Source organism: Chrysochloris asiatica, unplaced genomic scaffold (assembly GCF_000296735.1).
Source record: "Chrysochloris asiatica unplaced genomic scaffold, ChrAsi1.0 scaffold00001, whole genome shotgun sequence".
In the NCBI taxonomy this organism is placed as follows: domain Eukaryota; kingdom Metazoa; phylum Chordata; class Mammalia; order Afrosoricida; family Chrysochloridae; genus Chrysochloris; species Chrysochloris asiatica.
Window position 1 is genome coordinate 14,943,257 of NW_006408519.1, and position 17,909 is coordinate 14,961,165.

General features: G+C 34.8%; 1 protein-coding gene across 2 annotated transcripts in view; it reads right to left on the bottom strand.

Annotated features, from left to right (window-relative positions):
- Window positions 1-17,909, bottom strand: part of CSMD3 (CUB and Sushi multiple domains 3) — a 1,928,297-nt gene that overhangs the window by 120,823 nt on the left and 1,789,565 nt on the right. Inside the window, exons 48-53 of one of the 2 annotated variants that reach the window (XM_006830657.1) lie at window positions 17,703-17,891; window positions 16,948-17,094; window positions 14,294-14,482; window positions 7,139-7,324; window positions 5,644-5,838; window positions 1,220-1,393 (exon numbers count right to left, since the gene is read on the bottom strand). In XM_006830657.1, the coding sequence (XP_006830720.1) occupies window positions 1,220-1,393; window positions 5,644-5,838; window positions 7,139-7,324; window positions 14,294-14,482; window positions 16,948-17,094; window positions 17,703-17,891 (1,080 nt within the window). The remainder of the gene's footprint in view (window positions 1-1,219; window positions 1,394-5,643; window positions 5,839-7,138; window positions 7,325-14,293; window positions 14,483-16,947; window positions 17,095-17,702; window positions 17,892-17,909) is intronic. The other variant, XM_006830658.1, reaches the window with a different exon arrangement.

A 17,909-nucleotide genomic window follows, 5' to 3' on the forward strand; every position in this document is an offset into this window, starting at 1 on the left:
ACACACACACACACACACAAAGCATATTATGCTTGTCAGAGAGGTTTATAGCAGTTAAATAAAACAAACAAATATTTGCATAAGTGATAAATGATAGTCTCTAGTAACTTTTAAAATATTCAGAAGAGTACAATCCCTATTTAAAACTTCAACTATATTATAGCTAGAAGATTCAATTAAAATAACTTCACACTCTTGCCTTCACAGGTACATTTGGTAAGAGTTATGCTTGGAGACCTACCAATAAATGTTTCCTTAAATGAGCATACATATTTGGATATATGATAATACAGTTTGGAGTCCTGGTGTCATCCTGTAGGATAAGCACTGGACTGCTAACCACAATGTTGGCAGTTCTAACACATTAGCTGCTTTATAGGGTTACTATGAGTTTGAACCAACTTGACAGCACTTAACAACAACAATAATCTTTAGAGTAGCTGTCACATCTTTTTTCCCCAAAGAGGGTGGCACCACTGACTTTTCAGTTAACAACCAAGCATTGAATCACCTTATTACCAGGGTTCCTTACCAAATTCAATACTTACTGTCCTATCTTAAAATCATGGTAAGGAAAATAAGCATAAATCATATAGCATGGATTTTAATAATAGGTACATTATTGAAGTCTTCAGAAAAAGACATAATTCAGACAGCTGTATGGAAAAAAAAATAATCTTAAACCATGCTCAATTGTCCTTTTACCTACTTACCTAAATTGGTTTTCAAAAAATATGTATGCTTAAGTTCTAAAAGAAAATAATTTAATGTATGTCAAACTCTAATGAAATAAAAAAGGAGACAGATGTTTAAAAATAGAAATTATGTTTTCCTTCTTTAGTTATTCCTTAAGTAAACAGGTAACAGGAAAGTTAACTATGGTTTAGAATGAATTAACTGTAACAGCTATTAATCCAGCTGAGTATGCCAACATATAATTTTCAACAATTAAATTTCATACCTTTTAATTTTCATCGTGTCTAGAAGAAAATGTTTTTCTTTTTAATGATACAAGATTCTCATTAGAAATACTAGTTGATTATGTTTAAATGTTACATATTTAATAGCCTTTCTACCATAATCAAATTTTAAAGTTAAATATTTTCTGATTTTTAGCATCAAAGTGAATAAAAGTTAATTATCACATCATATTAAAAGAAATGCTGTCTCCTTTTCAGAGAAAAAGAAGGTTTGATAAGAATGGTTTAAAAATACATACCTAAACATCTGGTTTCAGATCCACTCCAGAGGCCGGAGGAAAGGCATTCTCGTACAGCGGAGCCCACAAGCATGAATCCTGAGTCACAGGTAAAGATAGCCGTTGAACCATATGAAGTTTGAGTTCCAATTTTATTTCCATTTGTTGGTGTAGGCAGTTCTCCACAGGAAATAACTTAAAAATAATAAATAAACAAAACTTCTTTAAAACATAGTATATATGCACTGTTGTTGGTTTTTTTTTTAAGTTTTTATTGTGAATTGAATGATAGTTTACATAGGAGAACATCAGCTTTACATTCATCCTATGGTGTTTGTATTTCATTGCAATGATTACAATCCCCTCCATGTATTATCATTCTCATTCAACTACATTTGCTTCCAATCCCTCTGTTTTTTTTTTTTTTTATGTACACTGAAGCACTCAGGAATCTATAACAATACAAACAACTAAAGGGTACACCCCACAATCTTGCCTTTAGGCCATCAGCACATAGCCTCTCTCCCTCCCTGAATCCAGAGTCCAAAACTGCTCCATCTCGCCACGGCATCGTCTGTATATATGCACTTTTAACTAATGATTCTCTACTATTTAAGTTCCACTTAGTCTGATATATTTACAATTGAACCTGATTTTTAAAAGCATATGATTGAGCATGAAAATATAGAGAAAATAGACGGCATCTTTTAAAATTATCCACTTTGAATTTCCATTGAATATTTTCAATGGCAGTGATATTTAATGAAGTTATTTTCTAAGTAATTTTTGCTTAGTCAACCTGGTCACTCAGTAGGTTGCTACTGTTGTTGTTTAATGCCATTGCGTCAGTAAGACTCATAGCTACCCTGTATAGGGTTTCCAAGGAACCGCTGGTGGGTTTGAAACACTGATCTTTCAGTTAGCAATCCACTGCTTATCTGACAGTCCACAGTGGAGGTCCAGTAGGTTGCAGAGGGGAAAAGACTCACAAGACTAGAGAGAAGACAATTCATTAGTGCGAAAATTTTCTCCGTTTCATTAGATAACATCGGGAAGGCTATTTGCCTTACCTGAATGAAATTTTTCTCATATCTGAAACAACTCTAAGATAATAATTATAGGTAATTTATGCTAAGGATCTTACAGTTTATAACAAATTGTTGTTGTTGTTGTTAAGGACCAGAGAGTCGACTCTGACTCATAGCAGGGTTTCGCAGGAGCCACTGGTAGGTTTGAACTGCCAACCTTGTGGCTCACAGTCCAGTGCTTATCCTAAAGCGCCACAACAGGAGTCCTTGTAAAGAACACTGCATGCAAAGTAAATTTTTATGTCATAAAATCCATTAGCTACAGCTACCGTATTGTTGGTTAGGTTTTTAAAATTGAGTAATGAGATAAACTGATGTGTTACATCTCTGGAACCATCTCTTATTCATATTTATAGACTACAAATGAAACATCTTTCTAGATTAAAAACAAAATGGATCATGCTCATCCAGTACTTATAAACGTAGTTGGCACTTTCCTTACTGCTTTATTTTATGTGATTTTCAAAATACATCTAGCGGTATCTCAATTATATGCCCTAAGATATAAATTAACAAAGACTTCACAAGAAATTAACACACCTGTAAGTAGCTAAACCAAGATTTAAACCCAGCAGTATAATTCCAGAATCCACCAGTTTACCTACCCATCAGCCACTCAGGGCTTTTTTCTGACTACAGCTTTAACTTTAGCTCTGACCTTTAGATAGCTCTGATTTTAGATAGTCATATGGGTATTATGCAAGCTTTAAATAGTTGTATATAAAATTTTAAATGTACTGATTGCATTGAGCTAATCCTCAAAGCAATCTTTTGAGGTGGCTATTAATATTATTAATAATATGAAATTCTAATTTAAAAGATGAATTAATTAGAGGACCAGATACATCACAGTTCTCTTCTTTATTTATTTATTTATTTTCAATTAGTTACAATTCTCTTTCTTACTTTTGGGCAGAAACCTGTTGTGCATTTTTTAAATCTTTCTACACAACAAAAACCTAGCACAGAAGGACCAGACAAACACATGTTTAACAAATGATTAACTGAGCAGTTGCTTCCTAACTCCTTGAAATATCCTTTTATACTATGCTTTTAAAATGGGGTGTTGCTGTAGGATCAGCACTAGACCTCAAGGTCGGTTTGAACTGCAAGGTCAGTGGTTCAAATTCACCAGTCTCACCTTTGAAATCTTATATATGTTCCCTATGGGTTGCAGCCAACTTGACAGCACTTAACAACAACAACAACAAATTGGGAGGGTAAGGACATTAAGGAAGAGGAAGATCATGAGAGACAAATGGGAGAACAGGCTAAATTTGACAAATACAGATGCTGACATTTTTAGATTATCTAATATGTGGGAGCACAGTGGTTCCATATGATACCCAATGGACAGTGAGCTACAAGGTCAGTGGTTCAAGCCTACCAGCTGCTCCATGAGAGAAAGATGAGACTTTCCATACCTGCAAAGAGTTAAAACCTTGGAAACCCTATACAGTGTTGCTATCTTATTATTTGATTATTCTTAAACAATAAAACTGTGATGATAACAGTGCCTATCTCAAAGCCACCTATTTACGGTTTCCAAGGAAAGGCAGATGAATTTGAAGTTAGCAATCCAAAGCTTATCCTACCATGTACATCTGGCATTTACTGTTTAGATTTTAATTTTTCATATTATCTTACAAATCCAGACAATTCCAAACTCCTATGCTTTTATAGAGATTAATGAAATAAATTACAACATTCATAAGTAAAATAATAGATATATGTGTACTTATGGTGTGGCGCTGTGGGTTAACACGCCAGACTGCAAAGCCGTTTGAACTGCGAGGTTGGTGGTTCAAGCTCACCAGCTGTTCCTAAGAAACCCTATACAGGGTCGCTATGGGTTGGAATTGACTCAATGGCACTTAACAATCATAACAACAATACTTAGAATAGCTTTGGGCACTGCTAAACAGCTTAATTATAATAATCCTACTTAGACTTCTGGTGCTTTTATTAATTTATTTATAAAGTATAAGTGTCTATGCCAGCTCAATGGCATTTAACAACAACAGCATGCTGTGTTAGGGAATCTTGGTGTGGTGCTGACGGTTAATGTGCTGGACTCCAAAGTTGGTTTGAACTACAAGGTAGGTGGTTCAAACTCACCAGTTGCTCTTCAGAAACCCTATGAAGGGTTGTTAATGAGTCAAACTGACTGATGGCTCCTAACAACAACAATGCTGTATTGAGGGTTCTTAGTGTGGTGTTGTAGGATCAGCACTGGGCTAAGAACCACAAGATCATCAGTTCAAACCTACCAGCTGCTTCTCAGAAACCCTATACAGGGTCACTAAGAGTTAGAACTGACTCTATGGCGCTTAACAACAATTCTGTATTGGAGTGTGTGATGGCTTCATAGAATAAGCACTGGGCTGTGAACCACAAGGTCTGAAGTTCAAGCCCACCAATCTCTCTGTAGGAGAAAGATGAGACTTTCTACTCCCTCAAAAATTTGTAAAGCCTTGGAAACCCAATCTGGGTCACTATGAGTTGGAACCAACAGGAAGGCACTTAACAACAGCACCAATGCTGTATTAGAACCTGAATTGAAAGTCTGAGTTCAAGGCTTAGCATAGTGCACAAAGCATGCATTCAATAATTACAGAGAAGAAGAAGTTCAAGATATTGCATCTGTTTATCCTTTGTTAAGTTAGCTTATCTATAATGGACACTAGTCATCTACACTATAACAGTGCATGGGAATACGATGACTCAATGTGTTAAATATGGTTCAACAAATATTTATTGAGTTCCTGCTAGGAGTTAGAATCTAGCTGGTATTTTCAATTATGTCATACCATTAAATCCTCACTATAAGTCTGTGTAGAGGTATTATTAGGATCATAGTTTTATTATTTAAGAAATCTGGTATCAGAGAGAATAAGCATCAGCTAATATAGTGATTAAAAGCCATAGACTGCTTGGGTTGAATCTCTTTTACCCATTTACAAGCTCTGACTTGGGCAAAATGCTTAAATCTGGACCTTGGTTTCCTCTTCTACCAAATGATATCATAATATCAAGTAATTTAAAGGAATCTAAAGAGGGAATAAATGAAATAATACATATAAAATAACTCAAAACAGTGCTTGGCAAGTAGTAAGTATATGATAAGCATATATGATAAGCTGTGCAGTTGTATTGAAGGGCAGAACTAGAACCCAAACACAGGCTTTTATGTAAAAGTCCATGCTATTTTCATAACCATATATTAATGCAGAAACAGTTGGAAATGAAAAAGATAAGGAGAATAAATGACCATTTTTTTCTACTATATTTTCAAGAGGATATGATTAGGCAATTTTACAATAAGCTTATAAAGTAAGCTTAGCATAATGTACTTACTTTGGCAATATGGCCTTTCATTTCTCCAACTCCATGTACCATTGGGAAGGCATTCAATAGAAGCAGGACCTAATCCATGATAACCAGGGTCACAGCTAAAAACCACCTTTGTTTTGTATTCATAATGGGAACCATTAACAATTCTCCATCTTCCATGTTCCAAGGTAAAGGAATTGATGCTTGGACATGTAACAACTACACAAAAACCAAGAAAACAAATACTAAAAATCAATCATGTCAGTTCTATTTCTGAAGTACATCTTGTATTTATTCTATCCTTCATCACTAGTTCCATTGCTGTAGTTCAGTTATTATTGTACCATGCAACGTCCTTTATCATCTGTTCTTTGTCTCTCTTCCACTCACCCAGCTATATGGGACTTCCAGCAGTTCATTGAACACAACCTCCTGTTTAACACTTTGAAACCTTTGTACCTGTTATTCTACCTACCCAGAATCTCTATCACTGCTTTACCTCTGCTTTTTTTGTTTTTCAATTACTTTATCAGTGTTGGAAGGATTACATTATAAGAAATTTTATTTGAAATTAATGGTTCATTTTTAATGCAAGAGCTAGTTCACACCTTGTTTTACTTAAGCAGACATCTGTGCTAAGACTGCAAATGACTTAAGAATCCTCATAGTAGGGAAAATGAAAGCTAGGTTTAAAAGCTAATACCAAGTAAGAATAAATGATCAAAATATAGAGAAAAATCAATGAAATAATTAAAATAAAAAAATTCCAATCTTTTAACTGTCAAAACACTTTATTGGAATTGTTGTCAGTTAGCATTATATGTTGTTGTTGTTGTTAAGTACTGTGGAGTCGGTTCCGACTCATGGTGACCCTGCACAGGGTTTCCGAGGCTATAAATATTTATGGGAGCAGAAAGCCTCCTCTTTCTCCCACGGACCAGCTGGTAGTTTCAAACTGCCGACCTTGAGGTTAGCAGCCCAATTTGTAACACTACGCTACCAGAGCATTATATAATATGTATTTAATTACAACACTGAAGTAGTAAATCTAGAAATGGGACAAAATTTAAAGATAAGTTGGTCTGAAGCAGACCAACAGTAGTCTAATGTTTTGGATCAGTCAGTGGTATCATTTTATCCTTATAATAATCAGAACTGAATGTACTGAAATATAATTGAATTAAGGTGAACTTCAAATTTTTTTGAGAGTCTCCATATTAAAAATACATGTTAACTGATGTTTTATTTATACAAAATAAGTGAAACTTCGATTTGTAAAATAAAAAGTCACTCCATTTTTTTTCATAAACTTTCTATTGTTTTTGAAAATTAGTGAAAAGTTCTAGCACTGTCTTCTGGCTTTTTCAGCGTACAAGACAGCTTCATTAACTTTTATTTTCCTTTCAGACATCTCACTTCTTTCCAGTGCTTAGTTTTTAAATTAAAAAATACTTAACTTTTCAAATTATAAAAGACACCAACAGAAACAAAATTGATGAATTTTCCCAAACGCACATACCAACACAACGAGGAGTCTTGTTATGATTGCTCCATGTTCCATCTGACTGGCACACAGCAGTGGTAAGTTCCTTAGATGACAATCTATATCCATCATTACAAAAATAGGTAACTCGGGTTCCTACCAAGTAGTCTGTTGTGAGTATTCCTCCATTTGTTGGTGCTTTAGGTATCCCACAGGAAATTGCTAGAATAAATGTATACATACATAATAATTATAAAAAAGAGAGAGATTTATTGTACAAGTATTAGACACATTTTGAAATGTTGTTTTTAGGTGTCATTGATGCAGCTTCGATTTACAAGACTCATATTCTTTCCTGTTTAAATCTATCATTACAGCCTCAGCATTAATTCATCTCATTGAGGATGTTCTTTTATTTGCTAACTCTCTTTACTGACAGCATGATGTCCTTCTCTAGAGATTGATCCCTCCTGATAACATGTCCAAAGTATGTGAATTGATGTCTCCTTAACCTTAATTCAAAGGAGCATTTCCAGCTGTACTTCTTCCAACACAGATTTGCTTGATCTTCTGGCAGTCCATGATACCTTCAATATTCTTTCCCAGTACCATAATTCAGTTGCATCAGTTCTTTGGTCTTCTTCATTCATCGTCCAGCTTTCACATGCATATGATTGAAAAGGTCATGGCTTGAACCAGGCACATTTTAGTCCTCAAAGTGACTTGAAAAGGTCTTTTGCAACTGATTCATTCAATGCTGTAAGTCTTTTCATTTCTTGACTGCTGTTTTCATGGGTGTTGATTGTGGATCCAAATAAAATTAAATCTTTGAAAACTTCAACCATTTCTCCCTTTATCATGCTGTTGCTTCTTGGTGCACTAGTGAGGATCTTTGCTTTATTTACAATGAAACTCTAATGTATGGATAAACTTTGGGATTTTGTAAATTCCTCTGAGATAATTTCAGAATACTCTCCATACACACACACACACACACAAATGGCTTTTTTTGAAGAAAACTTTAATAATTTATTTCAAACTGCTATCTAATATATTTTTAGGTAGATTAATCCTTATATTCTCAATGCTTCATCTCTTGCTTTCTGAGTTTTTTTATCAGTAAGTAACCAGTTCTCTTCATTCATATAGATTTATTTTACCTGTAATCTAGCTATTTCTTTGGTTTAAGTACAGCCAAAAGTTGTGTGCTTATGTGCTACCCTCAAGTATCATGTGTATGTTGTTGCTGTTAAGTGCAGTCAGGCTGGTTCTGACTCACAGTGTCCATGTATAAGGTTTTACAGGAACAGCTGGTGGGTTTGAACTGCTGACCTTGTGGTTCATAGTACAGTGCTGATCCTACAGGGCCACACAAGGAGTCCATTAGAGGCATCCTGAATAAATGTAAGTACAGGGCACAATGTCTTAAATTTTCATTGATATGTTATATGTATTTTGATTTTTATCTAAAGTAAACATGACTTGCAAGAAAATTAGTTTAACATGATAATTACATTACAAAATTATTTACAGACTGTATAGTATATAAGCTATTTTCATGGTATAAATTCAACTGACTATCAACAAATCCTCTTTCACATTTCCATAAGATTGTTTGCCTTTAACTGTACACTACAGTTACACAATTAGCATTCCTCCTTCCCCATCCCAAATTATAACCCTTTGAAGAACTTATTTAGCAGTTAAACCCCAATTACAGGGAGATGATTTGTATCTTTATATATCATAATCAGTACAAATATTTATACAGCTCTTTGCTGAAAAACAAATGTACTTGAAAGAGGATGCTGCCCAAGACCCAGCTAAAGGTGTTGTTGCTGTTGTTAGGTGCTGACCAGTCAGTTCCAACTCAGAATGACCTGATGCACAACAGAATGAAGTACTGAACAGCTCCACACAATCCTCACAACCATTTGTTATGTTTGAGTCCACTGCTGTTGCCACTGTGTCAATCCATCGCATGGGATGCTTCCTCTTTTTCACTGATCTTCTATTTTATCAAGCATGATGTCTTTCAGGGAAAACTTGCATGTGCACAATATTATCTGTATAAAATCTAAAAAAGTTATAATTTCTAAAATGTATATATTCTTACGTTATTGTTGTTAAGTGCTATTGAGTTGATACTGACTCATAGCGACCTTGTATAGGGTTTCTAAAGAGTGGCTGGTGAGTTTGAACCACTGAACTTGTAGACCAAACTGATCTTGTGGTCAAGTGTTTTTCCTACAGCACCATGCCAGGATTCCATATATTCTTTTTTTCTTTTTTTTCTTTAATGTTTTATTGTGAATTATATGATAGTTTACATGGGGGAACTTTAGTTTTAAATTCCATATATTCTTATAGATTGATGTACAGTGTTGTCGAGTCAGCTCCAACTCTTCATAACCCTATATAGGGTTTCCGAGGACATAAATCTCTGCCAGAGTAAAACGTCTTTAACTGTGGTTAGCAATCCAGTGCTTATCCTAAAGAGCCACCATGCTCTTATATATTATTTATAAGGGATTCTAGACTTATAATTAGAATCCGGTGTGGTGTTGTAGGATAAGCACTCGACCGTAAAGTAGGTTTGAACCATCAGGCCAGCAGTTCAAATTCACCAGCAACTCCTCAGACCCCTATACAGGGTCCCTGTGAGTCAGAACCAACTTGAAGGTACTTAATAACAAGAGTGGTGTAGCACTGTAGGATAAAAATCCTTAATCTCTAAAATACTCTTGCACAAGTGAATGGTTACCTAACACCTAATATGAAATCTATGTTTCTGCTTAGAATTTATGGGAATTTCACTACATAATGAACCATCTACCTCCCCATTTCGGCCAAAGACAGTATATGTACTGATTTAAAGCAAACCAACACACAAAGAAACCAAAACATTCTTGTGACAATGCAGACTGAATATATATAAAAGTTAATGAGACATGTACCTTAAATGGCATGTTGTTGTATGTCATTGAGTTAATTCAGACTCATAGTGACCCTTTATTACAGAGTAAATTTATTCAATCTTCATGGCAGCAGGTCAACAGGTCTTTTCTCCTATGGAGCTACTAGTGGATTCGAACCACCAAGCTTTTGGTAAGCAATCAGGCACTTAACCATTGAACCATTGGGTTTCTTTTACTAGCATGTTGTTGTTCAGTGTTTTCTAGTTGATTCCAACCGTTAGTGATTCTAAAAAGGAATTCCAAGGAGTTGAACTGCCAACCTTATGGTTATCAATCCAGTGCTTATGCTACAGAGTTATTAAATTGCAAATTGTATATATATGTATATATTGTTGCTTTTAGGTGCCATCGAGTCAGTACTGACCCATAAAGACCTTGTGCACAACAGAATGAAACACTGCCCAATCCCGGGCCATACTTAGTCCATCGATGCTGCCACTTGGCCAATCCATAGTGACCCTGCACAGGGTTTCCAAGGCTGTAAATCTTTATAGGAGCCTCTTCTTTCTACTGCTAAATGGCTGATAGTTTCGAACTGCTGACTTTGAGGTTAGCAACTTCGCTCATAACCACTATGTTACCAGATTTCCTTTCTATATGTATCGTTGTTGTTGTTAAGTGCCTTCGAGGCGGTTCCAACCCATAGCAACCCTGCATAGGATTTCCAAGGAGTGGCTGGTGAGCTTGAACCACCAACTATGCAGTTAAAAATGACTTTGTAGCCCAGTGCATTAGTCCAAAGTACGACACCAGGTCACCTATATGTTCAGTATGTTTTATATTGCTAGATAAATAGATATGAAGATAGATAGATAGATAGATAGACACAGACCAATGTGTTTATATCTATCTATCTATCTATCTATCTATCTATCTATCTATCTATCTAACTATCATCTATCTAATATAAAATATGTTGTACATATAGAAGGGAGCTCTGGTAACTTAGTGGTTACTATTTGGGCTGCTAATGTCAAGGTCAGCAGTTGGAAACTACCAGTCATTCTATGGGAGAACGATGAGGCTTTCTGCTTTTGTAAAGATTTACAGCCTTGGAAACCCTGTGAAAGGTCGCTATGAGTTGGAGCTGACTCCACAGCACACCACTGCCATCACTACCATTGTTGTTGTTGTTAAGTGCCGTCGAGTCGGTTCCGACCCATAGCGACCCTGTACAGGGTTTCTGAGGGTGTAAATCTTTACGGGAGTAGAAAGCCTCATCTTTCTCCTGCAGAGCAGCTGGTAGTTTCGAACCACTGACCTTAAGGTTTGCAGCCCGATTTGTAACCACTACGCTACCATAGCTCCTTGTTGTTCAGTGCCATCGAGTCAGTTCTGACCCATAGTGACCTTGTATAGGGTTTCTGAGGAGCAGCTGGTAAGCTTGAACCACCAACCTTGCAATTTAAACATCTTTGTAGTCTAGCACATTAACCCACAGCACCACACCAGGACTCCATAGCTATAGATAGATACAAATATATTGCATATATGGAGTCCTGATGCTGTAGAATAAGCACTGGACTGCTAACCAAACGGTCAGCAGTTCAAACCCACCAAACACTCCTCTGAAACCCTATACAGAGTTGCTATGAGTTGGAACCAACTCAATGGCACTTAACAATAAACAACATATATAGTATAAAAACGTAACATTTTGGGACTGAAACAAAAGGCAATATACCACAATGGCAGATCAATGGTTATTTTAGAAATGCAATGCTTGAGATATTGGTTTAGGATTTTTTTTTTCTTTTGTTTTCTAATAAGCTTTATTGTGGTATAATAAAAAATCAAATCAAATAAATAAAATGATAGGACAAAACTGTGCCTATGGAAAGCTAACAAATTAACTTTCCAGCTAGAAGCAAAAACAAATTGAATGCAAAAGGACTGTTGTCAGAGAAGTTGTCAAAGACATCTTGACAGAATTCTTAAGAAAGCAAAAATTGAAAGTGAGGCAGGGAATACAAAATTAATATTTCCACACAGCACTAGGCAATAGTAATGTGTATTTTGGATAGGAGCAGTTCGATTTTTGATAGGAAAAAGCTATAAAATTGGTTTTTTGATATACAGATAAAAAAAGTAACAAAAATACCTAACTAATCCCAAATAAGTATACTGATTACATTTTCTTCTCTTAAGTAGCTGCACAAAGTGTAGCCATAGCTCAAATAAATATATATAAGGAAGTATAGAGTCCTGTTGTGGCTAATGGGTTAATGAGCTGAACTGCAAAGCTGATTTGAAGGGCAAGGTTGAAGGTTCAAGTTTCCCAGTTGCTTCTGGGAAATACTATACAGGTTCACTGAGTCACAACTGACTCAATGGCACTTTATAACAACAACAAAGAGATTTAAGATACAGGAAAGATAAAATTGAATAAAGAATTAGAAGAAAACTTTCAGAAAGTTCAAGGTATTTCTTTCTGTAATGGTTAATTGGGAGTGCAGTGGCTCTGTTAGATTAGGACTGGATTTGGATCCAACCAGCCAATACACGTGAGAAAGATGAGACTTTCCTTTCCCACTGCCTGAAAAATCCTATACTGGGTCACTATGAGTCAGAACCAACTGGATGACATTTAACAACAACAGCAACAACAATCTAATAGGCAAAAGAAGTTCATTTTTTTTTGTGCCTGGTAATATCTGTTCCTTTGCTAATTTTAAGTCGGTGCTGTTTAGTTTAATTTTAATAGACCTATTTTACTTGCCTTATATACATTGCCTCCAACAAATAGCTGTTCAAAAGTACCAGTTCCATGGGAGAAAGATGAGGCTTTCTGTTGCCAAAAGGTTTACAGCCTCAGAAATCCTATGCAAGGTCACTATGAGTTGGAACCAACTCTAGGTCACATAATCACCACCGCCACCAATAAGTTGCTGATAGCTAAGACCCAGTAGCTATAAGCTAAGAGCACATTGCACATTTTAATGTGAGAGTTCAAAATTGTTCTATGTACCTCCACATGATGGACAGACTAAATCAACTATAAAATTACTTTCCTTATTGAAAAAGTAATTTGACTGAATATTCAAAAGCTTTAAAAGTTCATGACATTAGATCTTCTTGAATAATTATTGTTAAACGTATGGTTATGACTGCATCTAGCTAGGAGAGTTTGCTGTTTTAAAAAGTAACTCCTAATAATAAATTTCTAAAATGTAACATTCATTGATTAAGAAGCTTGCCTTTCTGGTAGCTCTAGAAAGATTCAGTGTTCAGATACTGTTTCAGTTTTTAACAAAAGACAAATACAAATGAAGAAGCTTGTCCCTTTGGAGTTAGGTAAATCAGTGAAGAAAGAAATAACCAGGTTATCGACTACATTTTTCTCTTTTGAGTTTGTTGCTCCCGGAGCATATTTATTCTATTCTCAGTGAAACTCGGTCTTCAATGTACTTGAACTTCCTTATCCTCTGTTATCTCTCTGCAGTCTCCACTAGGACCAATCTCTACCTCTGATTCAATAGTTTTCTAACAACAAAAACCAAACTGGGATGATAGATGTATGAGTATGAGTAAACAGGTATGTGAGAGAAAAGAGTACAAGCACATAAATCATATAACAACAAATGAGAAAGTGTAAGATGATAACATTTCTCTTTGCTATAGATTTATAATTCTGTGTTCTTAATCCTTATATTCATGAAAGGATCCCATATATATGCTTCTGAATATAGATATAGTTTGGTAAATGTGAGTGATAAAAGTTGTCATTAGCTGCTGTCAATTTGGATCTGACTTGTATTGAGTCTATATATGAGGGGACTTCAATAAGTACACAAAGAAAAATTAGAATTAAAAGGTAATGGGACTTTTCAACAAACATTTTGAAGCAGCTCTGGTGTGGCACTGTGGATCATCACTGCACTGTGAACCACAAGGTTGATAGTTCAAATCCACCAGCTGCTCCTTGGAAACGCTTTACAGGGTTACCATGAGAGTTGGAACCAACTTGAAGGCACTTTAACTACAACAAAAATTTAACATAATAACATTAGTGGCTCTGTGCCATTCTTAATGTCAGTTCATCTAATTGAGGGTTTTACTCTTTTTCACTGACCCTGGAATTTAACCAAGAACTCGTGTTTCCTGATATTGTGTCAAAAATAAGCAAGACAAAATCTACAAAAAATCTACAAAACAGACTTAAGTGGGTTAATTTTCATAAGTATCTTTACCCATTATTTATAATATACTTCACCTTGACAGGCAGGAACCGGCGCATCCCACACATGATAGCCGTAGGGAGACTTTCGGCACACAGCACTGCTTTTTCCAACTAGTCGGAATCCTCGATCACAGGCCCAACGGACCACACTATTAAGCTGCCCACCTGTCTGACTGATAATGTATCCATGAGGTGGAGATTCTGGCGTACTACAGTAAAAAGCTTTGTAAAACAAAACAAAACAAAACCCAGTGTTTATTAGTAAATCAGAAAGTTCTTATTATAAAAAATCAGAAAATCCTATACAGTGAGTACTCAACACTCGAAGTCACAGGCACTGAGTCGATTCTGACTAACAGCCATCCTGTATTGGGTCTCCAAGGCTGTAAATCTGTAAGGGAGCAGGAAGGCTCGTTCTCCTGCAGAATGGCTGGTGAGTTTGAATTGCTGACCTTGTGGTTAGCAATTCAGTGCTTATCCCACAGCATCACAACAGTTCCAAAAGTGAATATTAGGGCTTACTGAATCCAGTGTCAAGTATGTGAATGTTAACGCATGTGACGTTCACATTCATTTCTATCCTCTTTTGAAAAGAATCTACTTATATGATTCTTAGAAGATAGAACAAATCTCTTGGCTTACTTCTAATTTTGATTCTCATCTAAAATGTTCTGAAGCGAATTGTATCATTTTTTCTAATACTCCAAAGGGTCAAAAGCTCCACAAATATTTCACTGAATCTTAGAAACTACATTTCCTGTTGTTTGAAGGGCCTTAAAATGCCACAGCCCTGATAGCGGTATTTTAAAACATGTTGTTTACATGTTTCTTTGAAGTTATCTTATGTTAAATCATATATTTTATTTTGCTTCATGTCTAAAAGAGGCCCCACATTCCATAATCCTCATCTGCAATCTGTTAGAGAGTTTCCATCCTGTCAAGGATACTTACATATGGTGATAAAAAATGCCAATAAAATAAAACTTTTTTTCATCTCCTGAAGTCGGAAATGTCAAAAGATAATGTCAAATGGCTTTTCATACATCTGTACTTTTGAAACGAGTCAGTCTGGTAGTTTCCATTTACCCTTTGAAACTTTAGTGTATTCATTTGAGAAAAAGAAGACTTTGGGATAAATACAAGAAACACATTGGACTTGGAATAAATATGTCATAACCTGTTATTTCTAAAGGGGAAAAATGTATTCAATATGTCAAACTGTTCTTGAGGGCTAAAAGTTGTGTTATCATATTTGTATCTAACTGTCTTGAATATAAATATAAATAAGGGCTTGTCTATAATACATATTCAATCTAATACTAATAATTGCTCAGTTTTAGTGATTTTTCTTTGTTACAATCAGTAAAAACATCTTTTAATGTGTTGTCTTCTAAATATTTTCTTGGGGCACACCTTTAATAAAAAAAGTTCAATTATAATGTTCATGTGATAAAAACATAAATTCAAATATGACTGTTACATTCATTTTACATGTTTAAATGTTTTCTTTCTAGAAGCCTATCATAGTACATATGACTATGTATACATGATAGCTAGAATGTATACATATTATTTCTAATATGTAAAATATAAATAATAAATATTTTAATATTAAATGATCATTTTATAGTCTCAAAATAAAAGTAATTATATATGTACTTGGAAATTTATATAAAAGGTATAATTTGAGGGTGTTTTATTTTTAGACATGGAGTTGGACATTTATCTAAGGTTATGTTTTGAACTGTTTTATCAGACTTGTTTATAAGACAGGTACAAAAGTTACTTTCAGTTGAACTGATTATCAGTGGCCCATAACTTGGGAGGCATGATCCAAACACTGTATAGAAGAAATGGCAGATTGGCTCTGAAGCCTTCTGTTACAGAACACATACCCACAGCCTCTGACATGATTTAAGATGGCAATAAAGAAAAAGAATATAACCTTCTCATAATGGAGTACTACTTATGTGCACTTACCCAACCAGAAAATTATTAGCTGAGTATCAGTAGATGTTATAAATGGAAAGGCATATATGAAAAGCTATTTCATCTTGATGTTAAAAAGGATTTTTAGCCTACATCTTTCTATTACTCAATAAAAACAGTGGTGGCAAAAAAATACTTTTTTTTTTTCAAAAGTACAAGTTTTAACATATAAGATACTGGTATGTTAAATGAAAATACATTGATGGATAATGATTGAAACAAAAATGTGTACTATTATCTATTGCTAGAAATAAAACAAACACACACACAAACTTACTTATTGTGTATTGTTAAAAAAAAAAACAGTCATTTCAAAAAAACAGTTCATTAAGCTGCTCAGATAATAGGGAGTTGAGCAACACTGTTAACGTCTTCTGAGAGTTCCAGATAAACAAATTTAAGGAAAAAAAATATAAGTAAACATTCATTTCAGAGTTTAATTTTAAATTATCCTATTATATGAGCTATAAATATTCTGAGTATTTTTAATCTTTTCCCAAAAATCATAAAATGGGTGCAGAATTATTGTCATTATAATGGGGAAATAGAGACAGAGAGGTTGCATAAGTTGTCCAAGAAACATCAATAGAGGAGCTCTGCTGAATTCCCCGTAATACAATAGTGTCTGCTCTTTAATAACAGTCATACTAAGGAAGCACATAGATGAGTTCTGTACTAAAGTTATAAGCATTACATACCTATATATCTGATCCGAAAACCTTTTTTGTTATTGCCGTGATCTGCTGACCATTGAAGGAATACTTCATGACCATTGCTTGTTATATTAAAAGCAGATGAATAATCTCCACTGAGAGATATAAGAACTGGACTTTGGATATTTGGTCCTTGACAAAGAAAATCATACATTTTAGATATTCATGAATAACTTTCTTTTATTATGATTTATCTTTATGGTTTTATATGTCTCAAATGACATTAAATGATAGATAACAATGGTTTGACAACCAATCTCCTTCAACATTAACTTGTGATCTATTATAATGTTTGTCTCAACTTATAGCCATTCAGTCAATTCCTACTCACAACAACACAACAGGACAGGGTAGAACTATCCCATCAAGTTTTCAAGGCTGTAATCTTTATGGAAGCAGACTCCACTTCTTTCTCCATTGGAACAACTGGTAGGTGACAACCATGACATTTTGGTTGACAGTCGAGTGCTTAACTATTATGCCACCAGGACTCCTTAATGATTGTCTTAAACATTTTAATTCCATAGCTAAAATAATGTATAACATGTAAAATAATAATGGAGCTAACCACAGTTTTCATACAGTATATGGGTAAACTTGATTTGATTTAATATAATTCAAAAATATTTAAAAGAAAATAAAATCACACAAAATTAGTTCTTTATGTTGACGGTCAGCATGCATAATTAGATCATTTCAACAGAATCAGTAAATATCCAATAAATATAACCCATGGTTACCATCATACACCTGAAGAACATCAAATTCCTTTTCTGTCTGGAAGAACTCTACAAACATGCTGATGTTGTATCCTTTTTCCACTGAAATGCTCCATGCACACATTTGAAGATTTGGGTAACTGTCAGGATAACCAGGGCTCAATATAACTCCCGTTGAATCCAGGCGTAATTCATTGGCAGGACAAAGCACTATGAAAAAAACGATAT